Genomic DNA, 27,257 nt, shown 5'->3' on the forward strand with positions numbered 1-27,257 from the left:
TCATAAATCGACATCATAAACTACTTACAATATAATATGTAATTAAAAGCCAAACTTAAATTTCACTACTCACAACTAGTTTACAAGTGTATAAGATCATAACTTGCCCTTATCTCTACAAAAAAAAAACTACAGCTTGAGAACAGAACAAGCATATCCTATCGCTTTTAAGTTTAAAAACATTACTTGAATTTGTCAGGTAGCTGGAAAAAGAATAGGACCAGCCTAAATTAACAACCACCACTAGAAGGCTGAAAGAACCAATCAATTCATCCACTTTAAATTTTGAAACGCTTATTAACATTTTCAAAGTCCTCTACCCAAACATGGACATCAAGAGTTGTTCTTACATAAAACATTGGTTTGATGCTATATAGAGTTTGACTCAAAAACTACACAATTGAACGCTGATAACAATATCATAGCTATATAGAGTGTTCATTTGTACATTGCATCTAATATAATTGTATTTCTTTTATATTCGTGACAATTACCCCATATCCTAATAAAATTGTCATTCTTGATCACAACTGATATATACCATCATTAGCTCCTACTGCCAATCTAATCAAACTAATAAGTATCAACCAGCAACCAGTGATGGTTGTTGCTCTCCTTGATCAATGATTAATGATCATGACTAAGAATTGCTTCCAGGTTCAAATAACTAGCATTAATCGCCAATTGTTATTCTCGAACGGTGATTTATAATTCGTATTTAAAATCTAAAAAGCCAAAAAGAAGCTACATTAATTTCACATTGAATGGTGTTTTTTATCAATGGAAGTTGATAATACGGCAAACATAAATGGTATCCTAGCTAAGAAATCAACGTCACAGCTCGATTTATTTGTTAGGGATAATAGAGCTGCTTAAGTCTGTGATCGTGTAAGGGATACCTATACCATCAACAGTTAGTATGTTCAATTTGATAAAAATACTAATATGGCAAATATATCATAAGTTATGCTTCACGAATATTCCAGTGCAAAAAGTTAATGCTCTGAAAATCCAAGAATACTGTACAGTAAACTAAGTGAGGTTTATAGGAATTTCTAAAATTAAGGAGCCACTTACCATTTAAACTTGACACACGTTAAAAATAACATAAGCATGATGCAAGAAAATACTAAAACGGTAAAATTAGAGCCTTGTGGTAAAAAGCAAATATTCCAACATTTTAGTACCTTAATTTTCCTTCCCAGCTTAGAAGTATTTTATCCACAAAGCATCATTAGCCGACACCATAAGTGTTTTTCAGGCCCAACAGCTTCCTAATTGTAGAGCTTCTAAAATCCTCCCCCAACCCCACACTTCTTGACAATCCCTCCTTGGGCGAGAGATTCAGAAGAAATTCAAAGTTAACAACTATTTATGCCGCATGTGGGCAATGGCATGATCCAATATATACCAAAACAGGAGCCCAATTTCTCAAGATCGTAGCCTTTAATCATTTCCCACACCAACATAGGTAATTTTTAATTCACAAGACACCAAGTAGATTTAGGGGGAACACTAGCTCTCGAAAAGAAATTTCAGGTTGTCTCCTGTTTGGGTTGCAAATTCAAAAGAAATTCACTAATTCACATCCTAGATAGTTGGAATTCTACCCAGGCCCATACAGCCATATTTTTTGGCATAAACCAAATGCAAGTGTGTGTCTGCAGTCCCTCAAATGCAGCCCTAAAGAAATAAACTAGTTCACAAGCCAGATGGTTAAACTCTCCTTGTTTAGGTTAGCAAATTCAAAAGAAATCACCCACCCCACTTCAGAATCCATTTACGCCATAATCCTATACGATTTCAATAATATGCTCCCTCGTTTGCAAGTACACCATCTTCAAAACGTGCAAATTAATTAAAATAGTTTGTTTACAAAAGATTGTTAAAAGGATATGCTCCCTCATTTGCAAGCACACCATCTTCAAAACGTGCAAATTAATTAAAATAGTTTGTTTACAAAAGAGTGTTAAAAGGGACTCCTAAAACAAATTGTAATATAGAATTTCTAAAACAGCGGAACAAGTGATACAAAAGAGTAGGAAGGTAATCCAATTACTACTACAATCATCCTACTCATCAATATTTGCAACTCTCAACAAGACGAAAAATAGATTAGAGTACGGAATGCTAACATCATAATATGTGATTTCCCTACAATTAAAAAAAAAAGATGAATTATTGCATCAAACCAAATTCCGTGCCCATAATGTGAAACACGAGAAACATTTCAAAGAAAACATTTCAATTGCATTCAGTGACCATATAGCATAATTTTTCCTAATCTCTGCAAGAAATTTGTTAACATGATGTAGTTGAACCAACATCATTTACTTGAAAAATGATGTCAACCTTTGAAAGGAGACGCTGAAATATTATTATTCAGTTCTGTGAAATCTAGCCTCAATACAGATGAGAGCCAACCGTAAAACCTTGCAAAATTATGAAGGATGAAATGCAAACAAGTGAGTTTGTGCCCTCAGCTTCAGGGTACTCAACAAGGAAGACTACAAATTGCAAGCAACTATAGCTCGTCCTGAAAAAACATGATAACAAAATGACTCTTAGCAAATTTTCATATAAATGTTATTTTGCATCAAAAAATTACTACTATCCATAATCTACTTGCCAACATGATCAGAATCTTACATGATCATCCTTATCCTCTTCTACATCTTCATCTTCGTGTTCTTCATCATCCTCCTATTACAAAGAAACAATACATATTAATATAATTTAAGGAAAAAGTATGCTGATGTCCTGAGCAACCACATCTTCAGATTACATCGTAATAAAATCACATTTCCATGTACAGTGGATCTAAAACACATTCAAAAACAATCCTTGATAATTTCAAACACATTCAGAATCAAGATAAAGGAAAAAATATTTGAGTTTCTGTAGATTTTAGAGATTATTTGACATTCATATTGATCATAAAGAGTCCTGACTTGTTTGAAATGTCATAGAAATATTAATTAGTACCATCCAAAAGCTTTTATCTTCAACTAAGTGCACATAATATCTCCACAAATCGAAGTAATTTTGTTTAGGTTTCATGGGAGACAAAACTTACATCTGTATCCTCATCAGCATCAGTAGACTTATCTTTCTCCTGCAGGAATTTCAGGTTTTAGTATCAACAACTAAACACTTCTCAAGATCTTTATTTGCATGGCCAATAAATTAACATGTGGCTGTAAAAATAGGCACACTAAAAATCCCATCAATTTAGTAGGAAGTAAACAATGTGAATCATAAGCAGACTGCACTGTAAGATACATCACCTCTTCCTCTTTCTTTTTCTCAGCCTCTTCAAATGCTGCCTTTTCAGCCTGAAAAAGCAACAAGGAACAAAATCGTCAGGATAACCATGACCAGCTCTACATTCAGCTCAAATATTTATAACAGAGAATTTCAAAACACAGCTGACTCACATCTTTGTTTTTGCCCCATGTCTCTTCTGCTAACTTCTTTGCATATTCAGGGTCATCAGACACTAAAATATTATCAAATAAAGTTCCCGATTTGACCTGTTGTATTAAAAAACAGGAGAAAACAGGTCGTCAAATGGAATCAAGAACTCAAAGTCAACCAAGGCACTGAAGGTAGGCTAAGTTGACAGCTTTAGAGATGAAAAACATATACAAACCTGCCATAACTCAATTCCAATATATTTCAAATTAGGGAATACGTAGAGCTCAGGATCATCCTTGAATTCTATTCACAATAAATTAAAATAGAGTGTCAAACATTACAGTATGGGAGACAATAAGCATATTCAAAGATTGCCAATCCCCAATGATACATCATTTGAAAGAAATGCTTACCAGGATTGTCAATCATTGGAGCCTTCCATTTGCCCTTGAAGTTTGGATTCTTGATTTTCTGTCAATTATTTCATACATTATCATAAGTAACCACATATACAAGCACTAAAAACATGCAAGAAAGAAGCAGGCTACCAACTATATTGATACATCAACTGTTAATGTCACAAGATTTCCCTCCATATATACCTTGGGCTTCCAGGGACCATTGTATTCTGGGTTTGGAATAGTGGGAGCTTTCCATTCACCATCTTCCTCATCATCCCAATCCTCTGGCTACAAAACACAGGAATAGATCATTAGAGATGTGCTGCTGAGCACAGATGGCAGTCATCATCAATACATAAAAAGGTTATATTAGAACCCGAATTGGCTGTTGAACAATGAAAACAAAATGGCATGGAATAACTACGTAGGAAAACATGTTCAAGACTCTGTAATCTCCAATGATAGAAGTGCCTACCTTAGTGGCATCAGGGTCAGTTATTTCCTGTGGTATGTCATCATATCCCTGCACAAACAAGGACATCAATCTTGAGAGAAAATATAGTTGCAGTTATCGACTGCAGACTATAGCAAATTGTTAAAATAAGTAGAAAATCACTTTGCGATTGTAAGCAAACCCACCATACCTCAGGTTTCTTGTCTTCTGGATCAGGAATGAATTCCTTATCATCCCAATCCTCAGGCTGCAACCACAACCAATTAGATCCCTCACAACACAAGTAGGTCATAAGTGCACGAAATATCAGACCATAATATCCCATGAAAAATACTCATACCTTTGTCGCATCTGGATCCTTGATCTTCTTTGCTGGTAATAACTCCCAATCCTTATACAGACTGCCAGATTCTTTTTCAGTGTTGTCAATAAGAATGCTATATGTTGCATCAGGCTTAAGAATAAAAGTATATACATGTGAAAGTTGATCAGTTTCACATTGGACATCCTTTTTAATATTTTGGTTCTTCCCTTTATAGTTCAGTATAGCATGAACTTTCTTAGTACTGTAACCGCAAATGTCAGGTCCAAACATGATGCTGCAATAAAAAAGCAATAACAAGCAGAAGCATTAAAACAGACATTCCAAACTCAAAAAAACAACATATAGCTAAAACTCATCTAAATGCACAATAAATACCTATAAGGTGTCTCTCCACTGAATGTCTTCTGGTCAAAGTCATCACTTAGCAACTTTACATAGCCACCACCACAATCAAGTTTCTGTTCATGTTTGACAGAAAACTGAAGAACAAGTGTCTTATCCTTGTTGCTGAACTCGTGGAATTTGGCTGAGATAGCAAAAAACCTGTAGTCTGGACTGGTCTGGATGCCTGATTTCCATAAGCCAGTAAGTACCACATAGTACAACGAGAATACATACTGTAAATTCTCATTTTCACAAGAGCAGCTTTAATAGCAAAGTCTCTAAATCTTTTTAAACAAATTAAGACTTTAAAAAAGTTGTGATGCATTATAAGGGTATCAAAAAACAAAATAGCAAGATATAACTACACACCCTTGTCCTCTGGGTCCCCATGCCATTTTCCTGCCGTGTGAACCCATTCTCCAGCTGTGCCTTCATCCTTTTTCCAATCAGAGTGCACCCAACGGTTCTCCCAGCCATCTATTTGATAAAAAATTGAAGAGTTAATTTAGTCATATACAAGCAGTAATCACTCCAATTACATTTACTCTAACGAATATAATGGCATAAAATGTCAAATATGAATTCAAAGCAAGATCTTTTAGTGCCATCAGAAACATATATTGTATATTTTCAACAAATTAAAAAATCAAAATATGATGCAACAGCCAAAACACCAAATTATAATTATGATAAGTTTCAACCACAAATTACTCATCTAAGGTTCTCAGCCTATCAACAGCCAGGTCTTTCAAACTGGGATGATTGTACAGCTTGCCATGAAAGCTCTTTTAATTTTTAAATTTCTTCAAGGCCTTCCAAATCCACACATTGTTTAGAGCCCAAAAGGAAGATGGAGTATCTAGAGCTTTGATCATGCCTACGGTCAGGCTTGTACCAAAAGAACCCCATTACCTTTAACTAACCATATGAAAGAACATAGTTATAATTTCAGTTTCTGGATAAAATGCAATATGAAAATGGATAAAATAGTAGTACCCACAATTAAGGCATGAACTACTGATCCCATTAATGGAGCATCATAAGTCCAAGAAAAGCACTACTACTAAAGACATCAAATTAAATATTTCTATAGATCTAAAGTGCTTGTGGTTTACAATACATGTTCATTAATTTGATAATTGTTTTTCTACATTCTTAATATATAGACAGGGATCAAGTACAATGATCAGATGACATAAATAATAATCACACTATCATTGACCTAAATTACACCTGTTGAGAAAGCTCACAAAGGAGAGAATCAAGTCTTGCTAAAGCTAAACAATTATGAGTTGATGTTATCATAACAACCTCTATATTTGTAGAACAACAATGTCTGTATTGGTAGCATACCAATCTCTGTACTTGTAACCATCCTTGACCTCTACAAAGAACTACAGTGGCATGCCAACAAAATCAAAAATTAATAACCTACGAAGCCAATTTGCTGGTGCACATCAGCATAGAGATTCATTAAGAATAGGGTGTACTTCATGTAATTAATCAAACAAACCATACAATGTTACTGGGGCTAATAAGGAACCTCAACCTAGCCGCCCTTTCCTGTTCCAAAACCCTTAAAACTAGGATGCCTTGACTTCATTTGCATACAGTGCTGCTGGTTGTCAGGAATGCTGGTTAACATTGTAACATTGTAACTTAGACTCAAAAGCTTGGATCTGCACCTTCTCTGTTTCATTAGATAAACAGTGTACTTTGTATGTAAAGATTTGCACCTACTACTTAAACCAACCCAGAAAAAGATATCTAAGGGGATCATGACAAAGGTTTCTCACTTGATAACAATATAAAATACATGTACTGTAAAAGAGTTTGCCCACTTAATAACGATATAAAATACATGGGCTGTAAAAGAGTTTGCCCACTTGATAACAATATAAAATATATGGACCGTGAAAGAGCTAGCATATTGATAACAAGAACATCTTTAATATCACAAGTTAAAGAAAAACGAGGTTGCTCCCTAAAAATACCACTTCTCAATTCATATCACATGTACCAATAATTGTTGAAACCCAGAAATCCTCTCAAAAAGCAGATGGAATAAGTCTGGGAAAGATTGGAAAAAAGATCCGATGTTAACAAGTATTATAACAACATACACCAAACAGCCAAGTGGCAAGTTCAAATGCTATATGAAAATAACAAAACTATAAATGCTAAAACTAGTCCCTTTCTGTGACCATGATTTGGTGAAAATACAATAAACGACTTTATTTTGAACAAAAATATAAAATCCTGATATGTCTTTTCCTATGCCCGCTGCTTAAATCTAAAAGATGGGCTCCAATTAAATAAATGGATATTTTCTTTCCATGTATCCATAGATAGATCAGATTTCCCATACACATTCAGGAAACATTAGTAATAACTTATATTCATAGATGACTCTGGATTATAAAGTTAATAAATATAGTTGTCACTATTGTCTGCTAAATATGTATTGGAATCCGATATATCTACATGCATGCAAAGGACATATTCATTTTTTATTGGAGCCCATCTTTTTAGATTCGGTCTACAATTTTATCCAGACACGTTCCCGAATACCATTATGGACTGTGGAAAATTGTTGTCTCTTATTGACGTCTACATTCCATATCAATTCACGACAGCTTCACGAACTAATGCACAAAATACATTCACCAATGTAGCTGTTACTAATATCTGCCGAATATATTTAGGGACTCTACTATATCAAAATGCACGGAAAGAATATATACATTTTTCGGATATCCGATGCATTCCGGATTCCTGTTATGGACTGTAGAGATTTAATGCCCCTTATAACTACATTCCATATCAATTCACTAGAGCTTCATGAACCCATACATAAGTGAAACATCGCCATTGCATTTTTAAGATATATATTCTTAATCTTACATAAGAACGGCATTTCACTTATCATGTAATCAACACCTAAACGAGATTGGTCACTTCCGTACCCTTGATTCTTGCACTTTATTCAAGTCTTTACAATTACCTTTCCATACTTGGCCCTTAAACTTATAACAAACTGTGTTACTACTATGACATAATTTTCCAACACTAAACTGAAACCATAAGTGCAAATTAACACTGCCAAACAAAGTAAAAAAAAATTATTATATATTCCAACATTAACAGCTTCACGAAAAACTAAGTCCTGACAGCAAACAAAAATTTTCCATAAGATTTTCAACGCAGCTCTATAAGCAAAGCAGATCTATCCACAAAGAAACAAATTTGGCAGCATTTCAAAAACAATTATTAGAAAAATAAAAGTAAATATTTCTCTGTAATTTTACAGCATTTTACAATGTGTGTAAAAAAACGATAAGCATTCCCATATAAGACAAAAATTTAGCACCAGGCAAACATTTCTACACAAGACTCAGCGTCACATAAGTTTCCTACCAGCTTCAAAATTTAACGCAATTTTCCCGCATGCTATCTCAAAAAAATGACCTCCTGAAGGCAGATCGGGACACTACGCCTTTCGCTCAAGCAGCAAAAACACATCTTAACCCCATCCACTCCACATTCATCAACAAAATCTTTTTAAAAACTCACAACCAACTAGACCACGCATCCTTAACATTTCTGAACCAAATCTCCCCCAAAAACACTCACAAATAATTAAACCACCCCAAAGATTTCGCATTTCAGTACAAGATCTTTAAAAATTAAATCCAGAAAGTCTTAAAACCCTCAGATTTCAGATCGATCTCCCCCAACCTCAAAACCAACACATCAAAGTAATTTTCACATTCCTCAACCAAATCTAACTTAAAAAGGATCAATCGTAACATACCATCGAATCGCTCCTCAAATATCACATCGGCGGAGACGATCGAAGCCAACACCAACCCAACAGTGCAGAAGAGAAGCAAACTTCCCCGTCCGCTCGCCATTGTCAGCCACTCTACTCAAGACTACCAAGCTTTACCCTTCCTTTATGTAAATATACCGCACAAAAAAATTAACCGTCTTGTACAAAATTTCGCGTCCGGCATGGAGGACAATGAGAAACTACAATGCTGACCTCGGATGAACCGCAATTTAATATGGCATTAAATTGATTAAATATTTTTCACCAAGGATTAGGGTTTATGATCCCTCATATTTAGTGTTTGACCCTATCTCCTGAGATTTTTCTATTTGCAGATTTTATATTAACCCTAGAAGGACGGATTTATCGTTAATTGTTTTTTTCCCTCAAATTGCATGTTGTTTTAGTTTTAAAATACTAAATAGATTGTTTATTATTGCCCATTTAGATTGGGTTTTATAAAAATATTAAAACTACTCTTTTTAGGATAAGAGGCAACCTTTATCATTGTTTGTTATGATTGTTCCTTCACACCAAAGGAATGGTGCATTTTTTTAGGTGGAACAGCACATGAGTGCGTAATTGGTTGACAGCAATTTATTTATCCTAGAATTCCTTTAAATTGCTTTACTTTTAATGGAGGGGGTGTTGGGTGACCAACATGGTCTCTTCTTTAGTATTGTTTTATTTGGGGTCTATTTTTATAGATTTTCAAGAGTTCTATTTGGGGTTGGGAGAGATTGGACTTCATGACCTTGTATCTATCACAAGAAGTTCTAGTCAATCATGTCAAGTTGTATCCTTTATGATCTTGGTTTTTATGTGTTTGTTTTGTTTTTAAAGATTTTTTTAATTTAAGGATTTTATATATAGGTAGTGTTTTACAATTCGTTAAACTATATAGCAATTTTTTGGTCAATCATAATCAAATCAAAGAAAGATTGCCTTAGAAATTATATAGTTTAATTTCAATGAATTAGAAATCGTATTTAACATTTATATTGCTTTGATTCAATTATATTTCATTTAGTTTGATCATGACTCCTAGTTGGAGTAAGATTAAGCTTTCCAATTGTCTATGTCTCAGATTAACCTTTCCAATTGTCTATGTCTCATGCACCCTTACTTTTAAATTCTTCTTTTTTTAATTGGTTGTTTGGCATAAACTCCTTTTGCCTTAATTATTTTAGGTTTCCTCTATGTGAGTGTTTCCAACTAATTACTCCAAAACCCATGGGAACTAATGTGGGATGTAAAGGTGCAGTGGTAACTCAAGTATTTTGGGGCATAGAACAAGATGCATTTTGGGTCATACCAAAGGCTTCAACAGATGTAGAACCTTTGTTGGAGTAAGTAAAATGATTGAACACAGTAGGCCATCCTTAAGCATTATTTCCAATTGAGGTTGACATAATAGATGAGGTATAGACTAGCACATTTGAGGGTTTGGCCTAGGTACTACTCATATAAGTAGTATTTTGGATCAAAGGAGTGGATATATTAGAAAAAAGATACACTAGTGCTTACATTCCCTTTGGGCTATAAGGCTATAAATTGTTGAGAAAGAGCTTCCCTTTCCTTTTCTAGCCTAATTCTTTCTGCTTGGTCCCTCAAAACCTGGATTTGCAACTTCAACTCATGATCTAATAATTGGGGAGCAGAGGTTAAGCAAGTGTTAACACTTGTATATTGTAAAGCAATAGAGGATTGGACTACTTGGACCCGATTTGCAACAGAGGTTTGAGGTTGAGGTATGTGGTAGGTCGAAGAGCTTGGGTCATGTGGTGGGGATACCCATTGGGTGCTCAAATTTTGATGTTGCTTTTAAACCATATGCAAAGGGTCATTGGATTGTTGCCCATCTTGTTAACTCAAATGATTTAGTAATATTAGGGATGGCACTATCTAACGACACAAAATGAACATTCATACTCCCTTGAAAGTTTGAAATCCCTTCAACTCTTGCACCCATCCTAAAGGAGACATCTGAGACATTGTTACTCATGATAACTTCTTGTTGATGCCCTGTACTTGGGGTTAAAGCAGGCTCCTGACTTGTAAAGTTAGGGGTATTAGGAGGTGTTGACTAAATTAACTGTCGAGGCACCCAAGTTTGCTTTGGGGTCTCTTCACTCATGTTCTTGTCTAATTAGACTTGAGATAGTTTTTACCATCCCCTTTTCTGTTGGGAAAATGGTGTCTCAACCTTGCATTTACATGAGGTTACTAGTTATAGTAAGTTTTTGTTTGAGCACGAAATGGTGCAAAATTCTCCTTGAAGCTTCTGGTTGGCTAGATAAGCATGTTGGTAAATTTTGGTTGCAAGATCATAGCTAGTTTTGAAGATATTAAAGTTTTCATTTTTAAAGGGTGCAATGAAAAGTTTAAACTTAATTTTGAAGGCTTTAGAGGCTTTGAAACACCCTGAAAAGTGGGCATCATCAGCGTAGTGGTTTACGAGGTGATAGAGTACTTCGCGAGCTTTCTGACGCTTCAAACGGTTCATCAATCGGACAATACAGTTCACAAGATATAGCCTCTGGAAGTTTGGATTCCTAAAGTAGGAAATTTAAAATGTATCGGACACATAAATGAGTTGTAAAAGGGAGGATCATGTGTTGATGTGTGTTTTGACACGTCATAGGGCATCTAGAATGAAGATAAGGTCAACTCTAGTTTATTGGGTGGTTTCAGCCCATGGTTTTGTAATATTGTTTGACGGTTTCTTGTATTGTATCTCCTATATATGAGGTGCATGAGATATAGATTGTATGTAAGAGTCTTATGGCGATTGAGTTACCTCTGTGTCTCTTACTAGTGGTACTCCTATGAAGAGCTTGCTCTGCAAGTATATTGTAATGTGTTATTGATTACTGAATAATATATTGAGCGGCTTTTGGAGTGTGGGGTTTTTCTCTCGAAAGGGTTTTCCCCACATAAATCATTGTATTGTTGTGTTGTGGTATGCATGATATTTTGTTTATTTATGTTAAGTTTATGTAATTGTTGAAACGATTTGTAAAAGTTTTGCATTACCCTCCTCTCAATATTAGTGTAAGAAGTTGTTTTGCTACTTAACTTCCTTACATTTTCAGTAGAACAAAGGATTCTTAGGGATCTTAAACTAGCTGGTTTAGAGATGTAGTGAGTCGTCACCCTTGAGGTTTAGGGATAGAATTAATTTAAGATTCAATCAAGATGGTAAAACCTATCACAATTTATAATCAATACAATGTTAAAGACATTCACATAGGTTGGGGGTGAAGCAATCTTTCAACTTCTTCATCAACCAATTGTGCTTTTTGTTCTCCTTTTGTTAGAACCACATTGATTCTCATATACTCAACAAGGCTTCTCCTATTATCCTAAGCAGCAGTGCTTAAGTGAGCAACCAAATCTGTGAGCTCTTCATGTCTCTAATTTGCTGCAAGTTTTTTAAATGGAAGATCATTATTGTGGGGTAACACCATTATGGGAAATCTTCTAAAACCAATTTTTTCATGTTAAATTCCCTAGTAGATTCGTCATCTCTATTGGTGTTTCCAACTGATTATTCCAAAATCCCTCTATGAGAAGCCAACCTCAATCTTCAAGGCTTTGGATCAGTGGACCAATTGACAAAGTAAATGACTATGGATGAGGAACTAGTCACTCTCTCTACACTTTAGGCTTTGTAGGACGTAGGTGGGTATCCCTTTTAACAACATATTTAATATTTATAACTCATTTGATGCTACAACAAATATGTTCTCAACCTATTATGTGATTCAGTAAACTTTAAAACCTTTAGGATGTTGCTTTCACCCTTATATAGATTTTGATCACTATGAGAACTGACTATCCTAATTTCTTCAAAATGAAAAGCTCTGATTGAATTGTAGATAAAAATTTATTTTTGTCATAGTTAACAATAGAATACCATGATCAATGTCTTATCCATTGGGCTAGATGAACCGTTATTAGAATATAAAATGTACAAACCCTGCACTATCTTCTACCTGATATGACTAAAATTTGATATCAATCACATCACGAAATGAATCTCGTAGTTGCAACTTAGTACTTGTTCTCTACATAGAATCCCTTTGAATTGAGTTATCAAATTTAATCTCCTACTTTAGAAGAAGTTGAAATCTATTCAAACTCAACAACACAGTGTAGACATATGAACCAAAATCCTTAATTTTATTGATTCATATAACATGAACTAGATAACAAGTAAAAGAAACAACTTGGAAATCATTGAGTTAGATTTCAAGATGTTTATATAATGGCAAAGTCCTTGTACATATCCTTTGCAAAATCACAAAAAGTAGGAAATGGAAGTGAATTAGAGTATTGTATTGCAAAAACTATGAACTTTGTTGCATATTATTCACCCTTTGTGAATGAGTATAGAATATTTTCTATCAAAATTTGGTAGTATATCTATATGTCAAAGAAGAAGAAGAAGAAGAAAATAAGGCCTTGATTATCCTCTTATATAAAAATTGAGGATGCAACAAGCTTTGAGCATTTTACAATATCAAAATTCAGGTAACCGCTTGACAGGAAAAAGGCAAACAACTTTTTTGAGTTCCCTAACAAGGATAGACATTCCTTTATCTTCCTCTGCAGGTGGTAGTTGTTGGAGATGATCTGGAAACCTCCTTTTCTTTTATTGAGCTCCCTTATCAAGTTGAAAAGTGTGATAACCCTACAGACGTATTAAATACACATTGACAAAGAGTAGCTTACAAATCCTTCTCAAAGATATGCATTTAATAAAAAGGATAAAGATCAATATCTTTAGGGAGATGTCAAATATTTATGATTCATCCAATAAATACACCTCTTTAATCTCATTACATTTGAGAATAGAAAAAGAGTGCAACAAAATTTAAAGAGGCGGGAAACTACAAATTAAAAAATTTTAAAAACTTGAAGAAGGGAAATAAGAAGGTTCATAAATCATTAAATCCATGTTGCTTGAATTCTTGAAGTCCTCTGAGATGTTTTTGGTAGTCTTCATCTTCTATCTCTAACCTAGCCACCTCCATTCTTATCATCCCACTATCAAATCTTGATAGGGCATCCATATATGACCCTAACTTCTTCAAGAATTGTGCATCATCTGCAATGATATCAACAAATATTTGGTCTTGTGTTTTTCTAATATATGTCTTTCATTCTGAATTGAACCTAAGGACCTTCCCACCTTCTACTTTGCTCCTCTCTCTGTCAAACAAAGTTGGCATATGGCTTGTAACCAGGCACTGAAAACTTATGATCTCACCTCCTATCCTTTGTGTGTACATTTTGTGGATAGTGAAGACTTGCTTGACCACTTCAATTTTTGCCTTGAAGCTCACAATCATGCTATACAAATAATTTGGAAAGGGCCTAATCAATAAACCTCTAATACTGCAATTACTTTGCTCATATGAGATAATGAGCAAGCTAGGAACCGTTACCACTTCAAGTGTACTTGAGAAAGCCTCAACAACTCTCTGTGTTCATTCCTGGTAATATCTACATGATCCAAAATTTCATTGATCCTTGACTCAAGCAATGATCGGGCCATCTCTATCCTCACTCCCTTTTCTATTTATGAAGTATTTGACTTCAATATATCAATCTCATTATTCAACCTTGTTATGTCCACCCTAGCTTGAGCCAAATCACTTCTCAACACCATTAATTAATCTAAAGAGTATTCAATCATACCAGGAAGTCTGCATGTAGGTCCTGCATATAGATATTCTTGCAGTGCTTTCACCTTATCCCTTAGGATAAGAACTTCCTTTTTTGCCTTTATAGATACATTGTGGGAAAACTTTGCCACATTTAAATTCAAACTCGTTGCCTCTGTAATGGAAGTATCGACCACTCTTTTGACAAGCAAACTCCCAAATAACTAGTCTATCTCATGACTCAAACTTGGCCTCTTTGTAACAAGATGGAGACACCAAATAACCAATTTATTAAGATGATCATCAAAAATTGCTCTTGAGAGAAGTTTATCTCTATGCACTCGATCATTTCTTCCAAGTCAATATCATGTCTCCTCCTCAATTCATCAAAAACTATAGCAGAGGAGATATCCCATCCTTCCAAAATGAGTACTCCACTTATTTTTACAATCTATCTCCCCATTTCAGGGGTTATAATAGCAAATTTCTCTTTGGCAACTTTTAATAGCTCATCCTTAATTCTCAACCTTTCATCATCTCTTAGGTCATTTAGCCTGATACCCTTCCGTATTTCTTTCTCATCTACCAAATTCCTTATAACAAACTACTAGAACTCTCTGGTATTTATAAACTCATCGTCACTCATGAATTGCGCATAGACATTTAGCCTTACATCCTCATTGAGATCACCCCCAAGCTTGAATGCATCAAGGGCCCATTCCTTGGGAGGATTCTAAATTGCAACATTTTATCTGGTATCAAATCTATAAGGGGGTGGAGGATCATCTCCTTGGAATTCAAAACCTTCATAGGAGTAAAATGGAATATCTCTCCCTGGGGATAATGTATGTAAGCGAGTTATGGCTCTCAAACTCTCTGAGATTTGAGAAAGGGGGCCACCTAAGGATGAGGCAAGCATAGGATTTTTCATACCAACCCATGTAAGTAATATTTGTGAAGGAGAGGGGTCAGGTGATACAGGGGAAGCAGTAGAGGTTGAAGAAGGATCATCAAAACCAGGTGGAGGGGAAGCAGGACCAATGGGTGAGCCAATGGACTGAGGAGATGGTACAGGAGCACCTAGGTCCTAGTTTTCTTGTCTTTACAAATTTTGGCTTGTACTGACCCTATCCAAGTCAGTAGTAAATAAGGACTCCAGGAGGGTCCAAGAGTGAGTATTTTGTCAATGTAGGCCTAGGTGGAGTTCATTTTACCTAGGTTTGCATTTTTGTGTAAATAGTGTATTTGCGAAGGTTTTTGGCCTTTTGGTTGGTCAAAAGTGTCAAATGTTGTCAAAAGCCTTAAATGGGGTCAAATAGGTCTTAGGAATGTTTTAAATGTCATATGTGATGACTGGGAATAGGTCTCTTAGGTTGGAGAGATCAAAAATGTAAAAAACACAAAGTTGCAAAAAGTTATCATGACAATTTTTGTCTTGAAATTGGTTCAACATTGAAGCTAGGGATTTCCCAACGCCATGGAAGGACTCCACACATGGGAAGGATATATAAACCCTCTCTTTCACATTTATCAAGGTTGGTGTACTTGGATTTTGGAAGCAATAATCAAAATACAAGATTTTGGACTGCACTTTTCATTGTTTTTGTCAATTTTTGCATTCTTTGAAGGTTTAATAGATTGAATCCATGAATCCAATGATGGATTGAGGTTTAGTAGTGTTTTTTAGGGTAGGAGTTTCATTTTAAATCTTTGTATTTAGCATTTACTATTGTTTAGGTGATTTGATTCACAAGTAGCTAGTTTTGGCTTGTAATTAGCAGTTTTTGCTAAAATGGGTGCCCCATAAAATCCCACCGTGTGTTCATCACGACCTTTTGGGAAATGGTAGGAAACCCATTTTATAGTGTACATATGAAAGGAGAAGGTCTGAAAGTGTCATTTGATATTTTTAGCATCTTGCCCTAGGCGAGCCCAGGAGCATCTTGACTAGAGTTGGCAAGACGAAAAGTTAGCACAAATTGCAGAGGTGAATGTAATTGAAAGTCCCAAGCTTTTGGGAAGTTTTAATAGGATAGTACATGTTTTCTTATGCAGGAGTAAGCCTCAAGAGTTCCATTTGAAGGTCCAAAGATAAGATTTACTTGCTGCTGCCAGTCAAGTGCCTATAAGCCCTTGAAATTCTCATTTTGGGGTTTGTGTATGCAAAGAAGGGTTGGAAGCTTAAAACCACTGAAATTATTTGGGGTTGAGTGAATATTTGAAGAAAATACATTTTAGTTTGGGGGTCGTTTGGATCATTTTAGCCCAAGACCTCAAAAACCGGTTCTAGGAGGCCTAATTGGGGCTCTTTCCCTTGTAGCCTTTTCTAGACCAATTTTTGAAATCGGTAAGAAACCTTTGGATTACAAACCATAAATGGACCTTGAAACCATCTAAAAACATGAGATAAGAGCCCTCTACACCTCTGCAACATCTCAAGACCATTGGAGGGAAGTTTGATGAATTTGAGCCAAGAAGCCATCATTGAGCATATGGGAAACATAGCAAATTGGTAGGGTTCCTAGCAAGGAAACTTGAAGAAAACACCTTGGAGTGAGTAAGAGAAATACCTATAAGAGATTGAGAAGGACTTGTAGGTATAGAAAGCAATCAGGCCTGATGAGTTGGTGAAATTGAGCAACATCAACTTAGTGAAGTGTTGAGTAGGCTAGGTGAACTCTATTAGGAGATTCTAGTCTTTCTTCTTCGGCTTATTGAACGAGTGATACAACATTCAACCAAGGCCTCTCATGAGGTAGGGAGATTATATCAACATCCAGATAAGAGACAAATATAGTCATCATTCTTGCCTCTGGGATCAATAACATTTTGCATGTAGGAGAGTAATTACTATCCTCCCTCTTCCTTCTATGTTCCTCATAATTAATCTTATACCACCTCTCCTTTATTTCTAGCACATCATTGTAATTGTATGCATTTCTTATGAGATCATCTTCATTATCCCATTCATGTTGTCATGGCTTTTCTTTCCCAAGCTTTTGGACAAACCATTCAAAGTCATAAAACCTATAATTATCTCGGGGAAGCCCGTATCTATTCAACATAGAGTCAAGAATCTCACGTCTTTCTATTTAGTAAATGATACATCCTAATTACAACTTGTGATGGGATCAATGAGCCCTTTTTACGATCTCCCCCAACCAAAGAATTATCAACTTCTACCAATTGATGCATTATCTCCAACAAAGCAACCCTGTCCTGAATAGTGATATGTAAGAACCAAGGAGTAACGAGGATACCAAATATTCTTATAATTGTATGGTCCTTAAAATAGAACCATGATCCTCAATTATGAGGGATCCCCAACTCAGGCTTAAGATCCAAGGATCTCAAAAATTATTTGGCTCATTGACTCGAACCTCATTGACCTCCTTTTGAAAAATACTTAACAATTTTCTAACAAAGAGATTCTCAAAGGTCGGACAATTAGATCCATTCATATGTAAATCCCAAATATAAGTTCATTCTTGTACTAGGAGTTGCTCTCCTCTAGCTACAATAGTAATTTGTAGGTTCAGATGTCAAACCTTAAGACCTTTATATAAAAATATGTGCATCAACAAAGAGTAGTACCTAAAGTTTGATGACCTTCCTGCTTTGAAATGACAAAGGGCATTATGGAGACCCTCAGCCACCAAGGAAGAAAAATCAAATGCCCTATTGATATCCCTTCTCTAGATATCCATACACGTCACCAGCACCCAATTAGGAATCATATCCTTGGCATTGCAACAAATTCCTAGCTTAAAAGCATTGTGTGTATCTGTGAAATAGCCAGCAAAGAGATCAACATTATAGGGGGGAACTTGTTGTTGAGTCAATTTCCTTTCATCCCCCTTTACCCCTATGGGTCTGAATGATGTCAAATTCCTCCTATACAATTTCTCATTCTTCTTGTATTCTTCCTCCAACTCCTATGGGTTGATAGCACAATCCATATCAGGGTTGAGCATGAAGCCCTCATTAATAACTCTCTTGTGATATGTGTGAGTCTACCACCCTCTTTAGCCACAATTTCTTTGGTGTCTGGCTTGTAGTTTGCCAACAATTGTAGCGACCAACTCAACATTGGCATATACATTTGGGACCACAAGCCTTCCAAGACTGCAATTCCAAATATTTGGCATTGGGATTATTTCCCTCTTCTTGTTGTATCCCCTTCTCTAGAGGCTAAAACCCCAAGGTGGGATCAATGCATCTCTACATCGGACTAAATGGTCAATTATGAACTCATCCAGTCTGGACCCCAGTTTAGACCTCTTCCGAGTTTCAATTGACCTAGGAAGTTACAAAATTACTTCTTCTAGAAACTTCCTCTTTCCTAGGCTAGAGGATTTGGCCATTTTTAGGGTTAGGGTTTTCTTAAATCAATAGAAATAGTAGCTAAGGCTTCAAAATTTAGCTCAAAACACACCCTAGGCAATCAAATTGTCATACACAATAAAAAATCACATAGGGAAGGAAAGAGAAATGCTATAGCGAATGCAACATGAGTGTATGTGATAACCCTATCACATAAACCCTAATAGTGATAACAAAATATTGCAGTGAGAATTTAAAGCATGTCTAGAGAACTGTAAATGTTGAATTGAGCTAGGATGGTGAGCAGGTGATATAGCCAAGAGATTTTGGATTGCAGTGGGCAATTGAATTCATTAATTGCAGTCACGTAGGATGGTTTGATGGTGGGAGGTAACCATTAAAATTCATATTTGAACGTTGGGGCCCCAATAGAAAGATCCTTGTCAGTCGGTGATTTATGAGAAGTCGGCATGAAGAAAACTTTTTCTTTTTTTTTATTTGCCACCATTTATGAATCTCCACAACATTTTGGAATTAATTTTGTTGTGCATCTCTATTCAATTGTACAATCACACGAGGATCTTAGTCATGGGTTCACTAAGAGGTATCGCTCTTTTTTATAGTTAGAAGGCGGACCAATGGGACCCACATCCCTACCACGTAGCACAACTACCCATGTGTCCAAGCTTTCATTGTTCCAAGTGTCTGTCATCATCACCTACAAGGCCTACATGCTCATCCACAATAGAGTTAAACTTGGTGTAAGGACTTGCTTGTCCTAACCCTAGTTAAACCAAACTTAAACTCACTGTTTTAATTAAAAATTAAATTAACCATTATTGCACATGCAAAAGCAATAATTATCAACATGCAAGTAATAGATAAGTAACTGAACAACCATGCAACTCATAAATAACATGTAGAAATTAAATGTGCATGCAAAAAAAAAAAAAAACTAAAATTAAAAATGAGGACCGAATAGAATGCAAACCATAATTAGTTACGATGTCGAGTTACGTGTGTGCATGAGTAGCGTAAATCGTATGCATGAAATTATTACGAATTAAATTAACATGCAAACACTCATAATTAAATAATCTACCAAATAATTAAATATGACCATGCATGCATGCGTAAATGAAAACTAATCTAAGAAAGTAAATCATGCATGTTAGTGGGTTAGTATGTTAGTAGCCTTTTTTTCTTCTTCTTTTCTTTGTCAGTTACATTACATGGCGACTTCTTGTCGCTTTACATCACGTGACCTTATAGGTCCTTTTTTCATAACTTCTACATGCGACCATTATGGTCTTTACAATGAAATAAAATATACATCTTCAATTATTACATAAAATTGTATCTGGAATCTCTGACTTTCTTTGTCTCTGGATGTGTCACCTCCGTTTGACCTGGATAACCTCCTCTCGCAAACCGGATGGCAGACATATGACCCATGTGTTTTATTCGCCCAACCAAATGAAGCATAAGCTTCCCGGTGCTCTTGATAAGCTCTCGTCCCTCACGACGGAGTATCCTAGCAAGTCGGTACCAACTGGTAGTAAAGGAATCCTGTGCAATCATGTAGAACTAACAACCCATCCTGGTTGAACTAACTACATGTGTTATGGTAGGGAGAAAAATAAATAAATAAATATGATGGCCATCATTACCCTATTGGGGAGGTGAAGAAAATCACCCTTCCCTGGTTAGCCCATAAACAAGCACTCTCGTTCCATAATCATCCCTCATAGACAGAAAAATAATTAACCCTCCGCGAATTAATGTCAGAATAATATTATTATATGTTTTCTTTATAAATTTTTATAAATTTTCCCTTTATAATATAATTTCCTCAAATCAAAATTTAATTTTTATACTTTCAATAATTCTAAATTAAGAATCTCTATTTAAGTTAATATAATCTTTAAAATCAATTCCTAATATATATATATAATATTTTTATTGCTTTTATTCTTTTCTTAAAAATTCTTAAATCAATATTGATGTTAGAATTTACCACTATCAAGACTTTCCAAATATAGTCGTAATGTTTTAGTCGTTTCTTAAAAACCCAGATCTCAATTTCTCTAAAATTTTCACAGTAATTAGAAATACTTAAAACGCAAAAACTTAGTAAATTTTCTCAAAACCCAATTTCTACTTTTTAAGATACATCGAGAAGATGGCATTGACAACACAACTGACACATCAAACAAACAAGCATTAAATCCACAATATCCAATTTTTAAAGAAAAAGATCAAATTAAGACTCAAATTAAATATGAAAAATAAATGAACCTGGCTGTGAGAAAGAAGAATCTCAGGTGTTTCCCAAATTTCAGACAATCTCTTCAATCTACCTTGTCGACTTCATAGCAATCACACAAATCAAGAAACTCAAAAAGAATTGGAATGATCAAATAACAGGTTTATTCCTATATTTATAAACATTTAATTCTCTAAAAATAAAATTTAATTGTTTGCATGATTAAATTCTTAAAATAAAACTAATTATTAAAATTAGAACTCACAAAATAATTAATTGATTTTATTAAATTACAATTTGTTAAAGATTTAGTTTTTAATAAAATAATTAATTATTAGGCTCTCGCATGTCGTCTATATTTTTAGTACATAAGTTTACTCCAACATTGTATTTTTGCATGCCTTGATCATTTATTTAAATTTATTAACTAATATTTTAATTAATTTCTTGAATCAATCTCGTTCTTTATTTTAATTAGTCCTCTAATTTTAGTATTTATTTATATCTTACATAGTTTTTTTTATGTTTTATATATTAATTATCAATACAATTTATTTTTAATTACTCAACTAGTTAATTTATTTACTCTCTTTTAAATAATTATATTATAAATAAATTTCTAGCTTGATTTAATAATTTATCCTTTTATTGTAATTTTATTTTATTTTATCAATTTATATTAGACTCCATAATTTAATTTATTAATTGCTTATCTAACTGGGTACTTTGCACAAGGTTCCAATACTTAGGTTGCTACTGGCGAGCTAGAAAAACCCCTCCTCGGTCATATGTCCGCCTTCAACGGTTACCCTGCAACTTATACTTGACAAAAATTCGTCAAATCCCATTACATAAAAAAAATCTAGCAAAATATTAACATCATTAAATATCATAACAATATTATTCATCATTATTAAATAACAACATCATTATTAAGTATTATTAATCATAACAGTAAAGTAACATCATAAAATAACTAACCATCGTCATTGTCACTAAACCACACAATATCATCCATCATTATTAAAAGTTAATCAAAAGGTATCCAACATAATAAATAAATCCAACTGAGGTCTAATTCGAGTCGTGACATCCTTCCCCACTAGGAAGAGACATCGACTCGATGTCTTATTACAAAAAAAAACATGCATAAAAATAATAATTGAGTCTATCAAAATAAATGTGGGAAAGAATGCTTAATATCCTCAAGGTTTTCCCATGTAGCACCATCCTTTGAATATTGATCCCACTAGATCTTATATTGCAAGATCTTTCTCTTGCGCAACTTAATAGTACACCCATCAATGATTCGAGTAGGCTCCACTAACAACACCCCTGGGTCCTATACCTGTAGTGAATGCCAATCAAGGATATGATTTATATTGGGATGGTAGGGCTTAAGCAATGAAACATGAAAAACATTGTGGATCCGGGCAAGAGCTGGTGGTAGGGCAAGTCGATAAGCAATTGGATTAACCACTTCTAGGATGTCAAAAGGTCCAACATATCTAGGTGCCAATTTGGAAGATTTCCCAAAGGAAATAGAGCTCTTATGAGGTCTCACTCTCAGAAAGACCTTATCTCCTGCTAAAAACTGTCGAAAGGTCCTATTCTTATCTGCATAGCTCTTCTATCTATCAGTTGCTTCCTTAAGTCTAGCTTTTATTAATATCATCTGTTCTTCTGTCTCCATGAGTAATTCTGGTCCAATTAAAACTCTATCTTCTACCTGGTCCCAGCTAACAGGTGTCCTACACTTACGTCCATAAAGAGCCTCAAATGGTGCCATGCCTATAGAGGAGTGATAGGAGTTATTATATGCAAACTCCACTAAGGCAAGAAAATCCTCCCATTTGTACTGTTGGTCCATGCAGTACATCCTTAATAGGTCTTCTACTACCTGATTTACCCTCTCAGTCCATCCATCTGTCTGAGGATGATAGGCTGTGCTAAAGTTCAACCTTGTCCCCAAAGCTGCATTCAGGGTGGTCCAAAACCATGAAGTCATTCTCACATCCCTGTCTGAAATAATTGTCTTAGGTACCCCATGTAACCAAAAGATCTCTTTAACAAACTTTTGTGCTAGGGTTACTGATCCATCCTTAAGATTTATGGGTATGAGGTGAGTTACTTTGGTCAATTTGTCTACCACAACTAGTATCATGTCATGCTTATATCTGGACATAGGTAATCCCTAGATAAAATCCATACTAATGACTTGCCACTTGTAATTTGGTACACGGTGCGAAAATAACAACCCTGTCGGATACATATGCTCAGCCTTGACTCGTTGACATTCAAAACATTGCCTTACATAGGTTACCACATCCTTCTTAAGTCCAAGCCAAAAGTATAATGATTTCATATCTGCAACCATCTTATTCACACTAGGGTGTCCAGCATAGAGTACGTTATGCATCTCCTCTAAGATCAAATCCCTCAATCCCCCTTTATTGGGAATATACATCCTCCTCATGTATCTAAGAAGTCCATCTGGTTCCAACATGTACCCATCAAAACAGTGGTCAGAAGGATTAGTCTCTAAGGCATTTTTGACTAAATCATAGTGCTCATCCCCTTGAAGATTATCCAACACCTGTTGTCTCAAGGTAGTCCGGGTGGTGGCTATCACTGCTAGGTGTCTTCTTCTACTTAAAGCATCAACCACTCGATTTTCTTTCCCTTTGATATAATCTATCCCAAAATCATACTCACTTAAGAACTCTAACCACCTTCTCTGCCTTGCATTCAAATTTGGTTGGTTAAAGATGTACCGCAACCCATGATGATCAGTCTTTAGCTCAAAGGGCTTACCCAAAAGGTAGTGTCTCCACATTTGGAGGGCATGAACAATAGCAGCCAATTCTAAATCATGTGGTGCATAGTTGGCTTCATGTATCTTCAACTTCCTGGACTCATAAGCTACCACCTATTCATTTTGCATTAATACTCCTCCTATTCCCTCTCCCGATGCATCAGTGATAACTGTGAATGGTCCATTTGGGTCGGGTATGGTAAGTATAGGTGCTGATGTCAACTTCTGTTTTAATAAGTTGAAGGCTTGCTCACATTCTTCCATCCAATCAAATTTTCTTCCCTTCCTTTGGAGTGTAGTAATAGGAGCTGCAATCTTAGAGAACCCTTCTACAAACTTCCTATAGTATCCAGCTAACCCCATGAAACTACGAACCTCAGTAACACTTCGAGGGGCTGGCCATTCTGTGATTGCCTTGATCTTCTCAGGATCGACGGAGACTCCATCTTTGGAAATGATGTGCCCTAGGTAGTGTATTTTCTTTTGGAAGAAGGCACGTTTAGATAATTTACCATAGAGCTTATGTTCCCTTAGTATTTGCAAGACTATTCTCAAATGCTTCTCATTCTCCTCTATAGATCTAGAGTAGATGAGGATATCATCTATGAAAATCAGGACGAAGTCATCTAGACAATCTCTAAAAACACTATTCATAAGGTTCATAAAGGCTGCAGGAGCATTTGTCAACCCAAAGGGTAACACTACGAACTCATAATGTCCATAACGAGTTCTAAAAGCTGTCTTTTGTATATCTGTATCCCTTATTCTAAGCTGATGGTACCCAGACCTGAGATCAATCTTGGAGAAAACTTGTGCACCTTTCATTTGATCAAACAACTCATCAATCCTTGGAGTGGGTACCTATTCTTGATGGTGACTTTGTTCAACATTTTATAATCAATGCATAAGCGGAGTGTACCATCCTTCTTCTTGATGAAGATTATGGGTGCTCCCCATGGTGACACAGTTGGTCTAATCAGACCCTTGTCCATTAACTCCTGCAATTGCACCTTTAGCTCGTATAACTCCGTGGTTGCCATCCTGTAAGGTGCCTTAGATTGGGGTTCAGTCCCTGGGTGCAAGTCAATAGTAAAATCAAACTCCCTCTTAGGTGGTGTAGACACCAAAAATTGTCCAGTCTAATTAAATAAATAATTTATTTATTTAATTATCTAAGCTTAATTCTTCTATTAATTAAATAAATATTTATTTATTTAATTCATTCATTTATCCTTTTCTAGCCTTATTTCTCATTTAAATAAATACATTTATTTATTTAAATTATCCTTTTCCTAAATTAAATAAATATCTTATTTATTTAATTGATCCCACTTCTTCTATTAATTAAATAAATCTTTATTTATTTAATTAATTCATTAACCTTTTCTACCCATGACACATGTCATTCATTTCTTAATTCATACACTACCTACCTCTTTCATTATTTTATTATTTCTTTTACCTACCCTCTAATCATAGCCGACCTCCTTTTACACCTCTCAATCTTATCCCTCCATTTCATATAGTGTCTTCTATATAAGGAGATGCTTCCTTTATTATCAAACCCTGGCTAATCAATCATTCTAACTACTTGATCAATTGACTACTTGGCATATACGATCCTACTTGCAACCACATTCTGTTCTTTGTTGAGCTCTTGTGCACATAAAATCTGAGAGCAAATATATCAAGCAAGATCAATGGAGATAGGAAGAATGAAGATCCAAACCCTATTGGACATGTGATGGTATAATCTTTGTGATTTCGTTTGATTGGCATTGTCTTAGGTAACCTTCATATGTTATGGTGGATCTTTGTTGTTGTTAGGCTAGGGTTTTCTGGTTGAATTCATTTAGCCTTTCAATATCGTTATTATTGTTATCCATTTTCACCATATACATTTTGGCACGCCCGATGGGACTCTTGTCCCTTTTTGCATTTAACATCCTTGTTGCAGATTTTGTATTTTGAAGTTGCAGATCTGATGTTTTCGACAACATTTAGATATTTTCGCGTCTGCGTACTTTCGGATCGCGTTTTTGATTTTTTGGCACGTCTGAGACATCTAGAATCGCGTATGTGTTATCGGCAGTATTTTATTATTTTTTGTAGGTTCCGAAAATCGCGTTTGCGTTCCGAAAATCGCGTCTGTGGTGTTTTCATCTGCGTCTGTGTCCAGAGGTCGCGTCTGCTTTCTGGAGCCGCGTCTGTGTCTCACAGAACCGTGTCTGCATCACGAAGTCGCGTCTGTGTCGAGGGTAATCGCGTCTATGTGCACTGATTTCAAATTTTGAGTTATTGATTTAGTCTTGGGTTTTTGCATTTAGGGTTTCAGATGTAATGAAATTGGTGCAGCTTGTCTTGAAAACAAAATCGTTTGGTTGAAGGCCCCTATTTTCACAAAGTCTTTTGGATTTAAAATTTACCTAACTTGTGTGCTTGCAGGAAGGGGTGATTATTTCAAACAATCCAAACTACTAACAACTCTTTGTTGCAGGTCCTTGGCAAGGGTTTTTGGATTTTTATTGTGTGCCTTGTTTTCATAGACTAGCAAACACTTCAATTGGTGCACTAAAATTGAATCATTGTCTTTTGTGTCTTGAGCAATAGGCTCTTTTTGTTTAATCTTTAGAGGGCCTGTCTTCCCGTGTGGTCATTAGGACTACTAGTGAGAAGAGAACGACCCAAGTGGTAGCGAGGAAAACCCACCTCTTCCGAACCACTATAAATAACTGTATTCATGGTGAAAACTATGGATAACGTGTGCTGATTAGTTCATATCGACACTATGTCTCCCCATAAACCCGTTTGATCAAATTTATTTGATCATTTGTAGGGCGTAACCCCTACCGACTGGGAGCCTTTTGTATTTACAAAGCTGAAAGTGCCGCATGTATGGCCACACGAGCGGATGCCCTTACTAGCACCTTTTTGTTTTAGAAGCCCAAATCCTTCTAGTTGTTGGGGCAGGAGGTCAGACCTTTGGTAGCGGCCCACACACATACGGTTCTTAGTAGAGATACAAAGTTCGCCACGGGGAGTTTTCATGGGGACTGATGCTTGGCTGACCCGAGAAGTGAGTGCCGAGGGTGGAGCTAGTGAGGTCAAGCATCTAAGTATCCGCTCTGAATAGCATAGCCTCGGGGGTAAAACCCCATGTGGGATCAACAACTATTATCTTGGCCAGCCATACAAATTGTGCTTGACTTATTTTAAACATTCAAACATTCAAGAACAAACAACAAAACATTGTGTCTTTTGTGTCTTCAAGTGTATGCAAAACAATTTTACATCAAACAACACACTTTTCTTGGAGTCATTTTGAGTCTAAACACTTGCAAACATTGGGTCTTCATCAACACTGTATC

General features: G+C 35.5%; 1 protein-coding gene across 1 annotated transcript; it reads right to left on the reverse strand.

Moving 5' to 3' along the window:
• Positions 1 to 2,224: 2,224 nt before the first annotated feature.
• Positions 2,225 to 9,117, reverse strand: LOC131040786 (calreticulin). Its single transcript, XM_057973744.2, has 14 exons — positions 8,796 to 9,117; positions 5,351 to 5,458; positions 4,973 to 5,165; positions 4,613 to 4,871; positions 4,463 to 4,519; positions 4,294 to 4,341; positions 4,020 to 4,106; positions 3,831 to 3,888; positions 3,653 to 3,720; positions 3,438 to 3,533; positions 3,288 to 3,335; positions 3,077 to 3,115; positions 2,650 to 2,703; positions 2,225 to 2,536 (listed from the first exon to the last, which is right to left on the reverse strand). Exons 1-14 carry the CDS (start codon positions 8,893 to 8,895, stop codon positions 2,525 to 2,527), a joined length of 1,227 nt encoding a protein of 408 aa, XP_057829727.2. The 5' UTR covers positions 8,896 to 9,117; the 3' UTR covers positions 2,225 to 2,524.
• Between the last annotated feature and the right edge of the window lie 18,140 nt (positions 9,118 to 27,257).

This window comes from Cryptomeria japonica, chromosome 4, assembly GCF_030272615.1.
Source record: "Cryptomeria japonica chromosome 4, Sugi_1.0, whole genome shotgun sequence".
Lineage (NCBI taxonomy): Eukaryota > Viridiplantae > Streptophyta > Pinopsida > Cupressales > Cupressaceae > Cryptomeria > Cryptomeria japonica.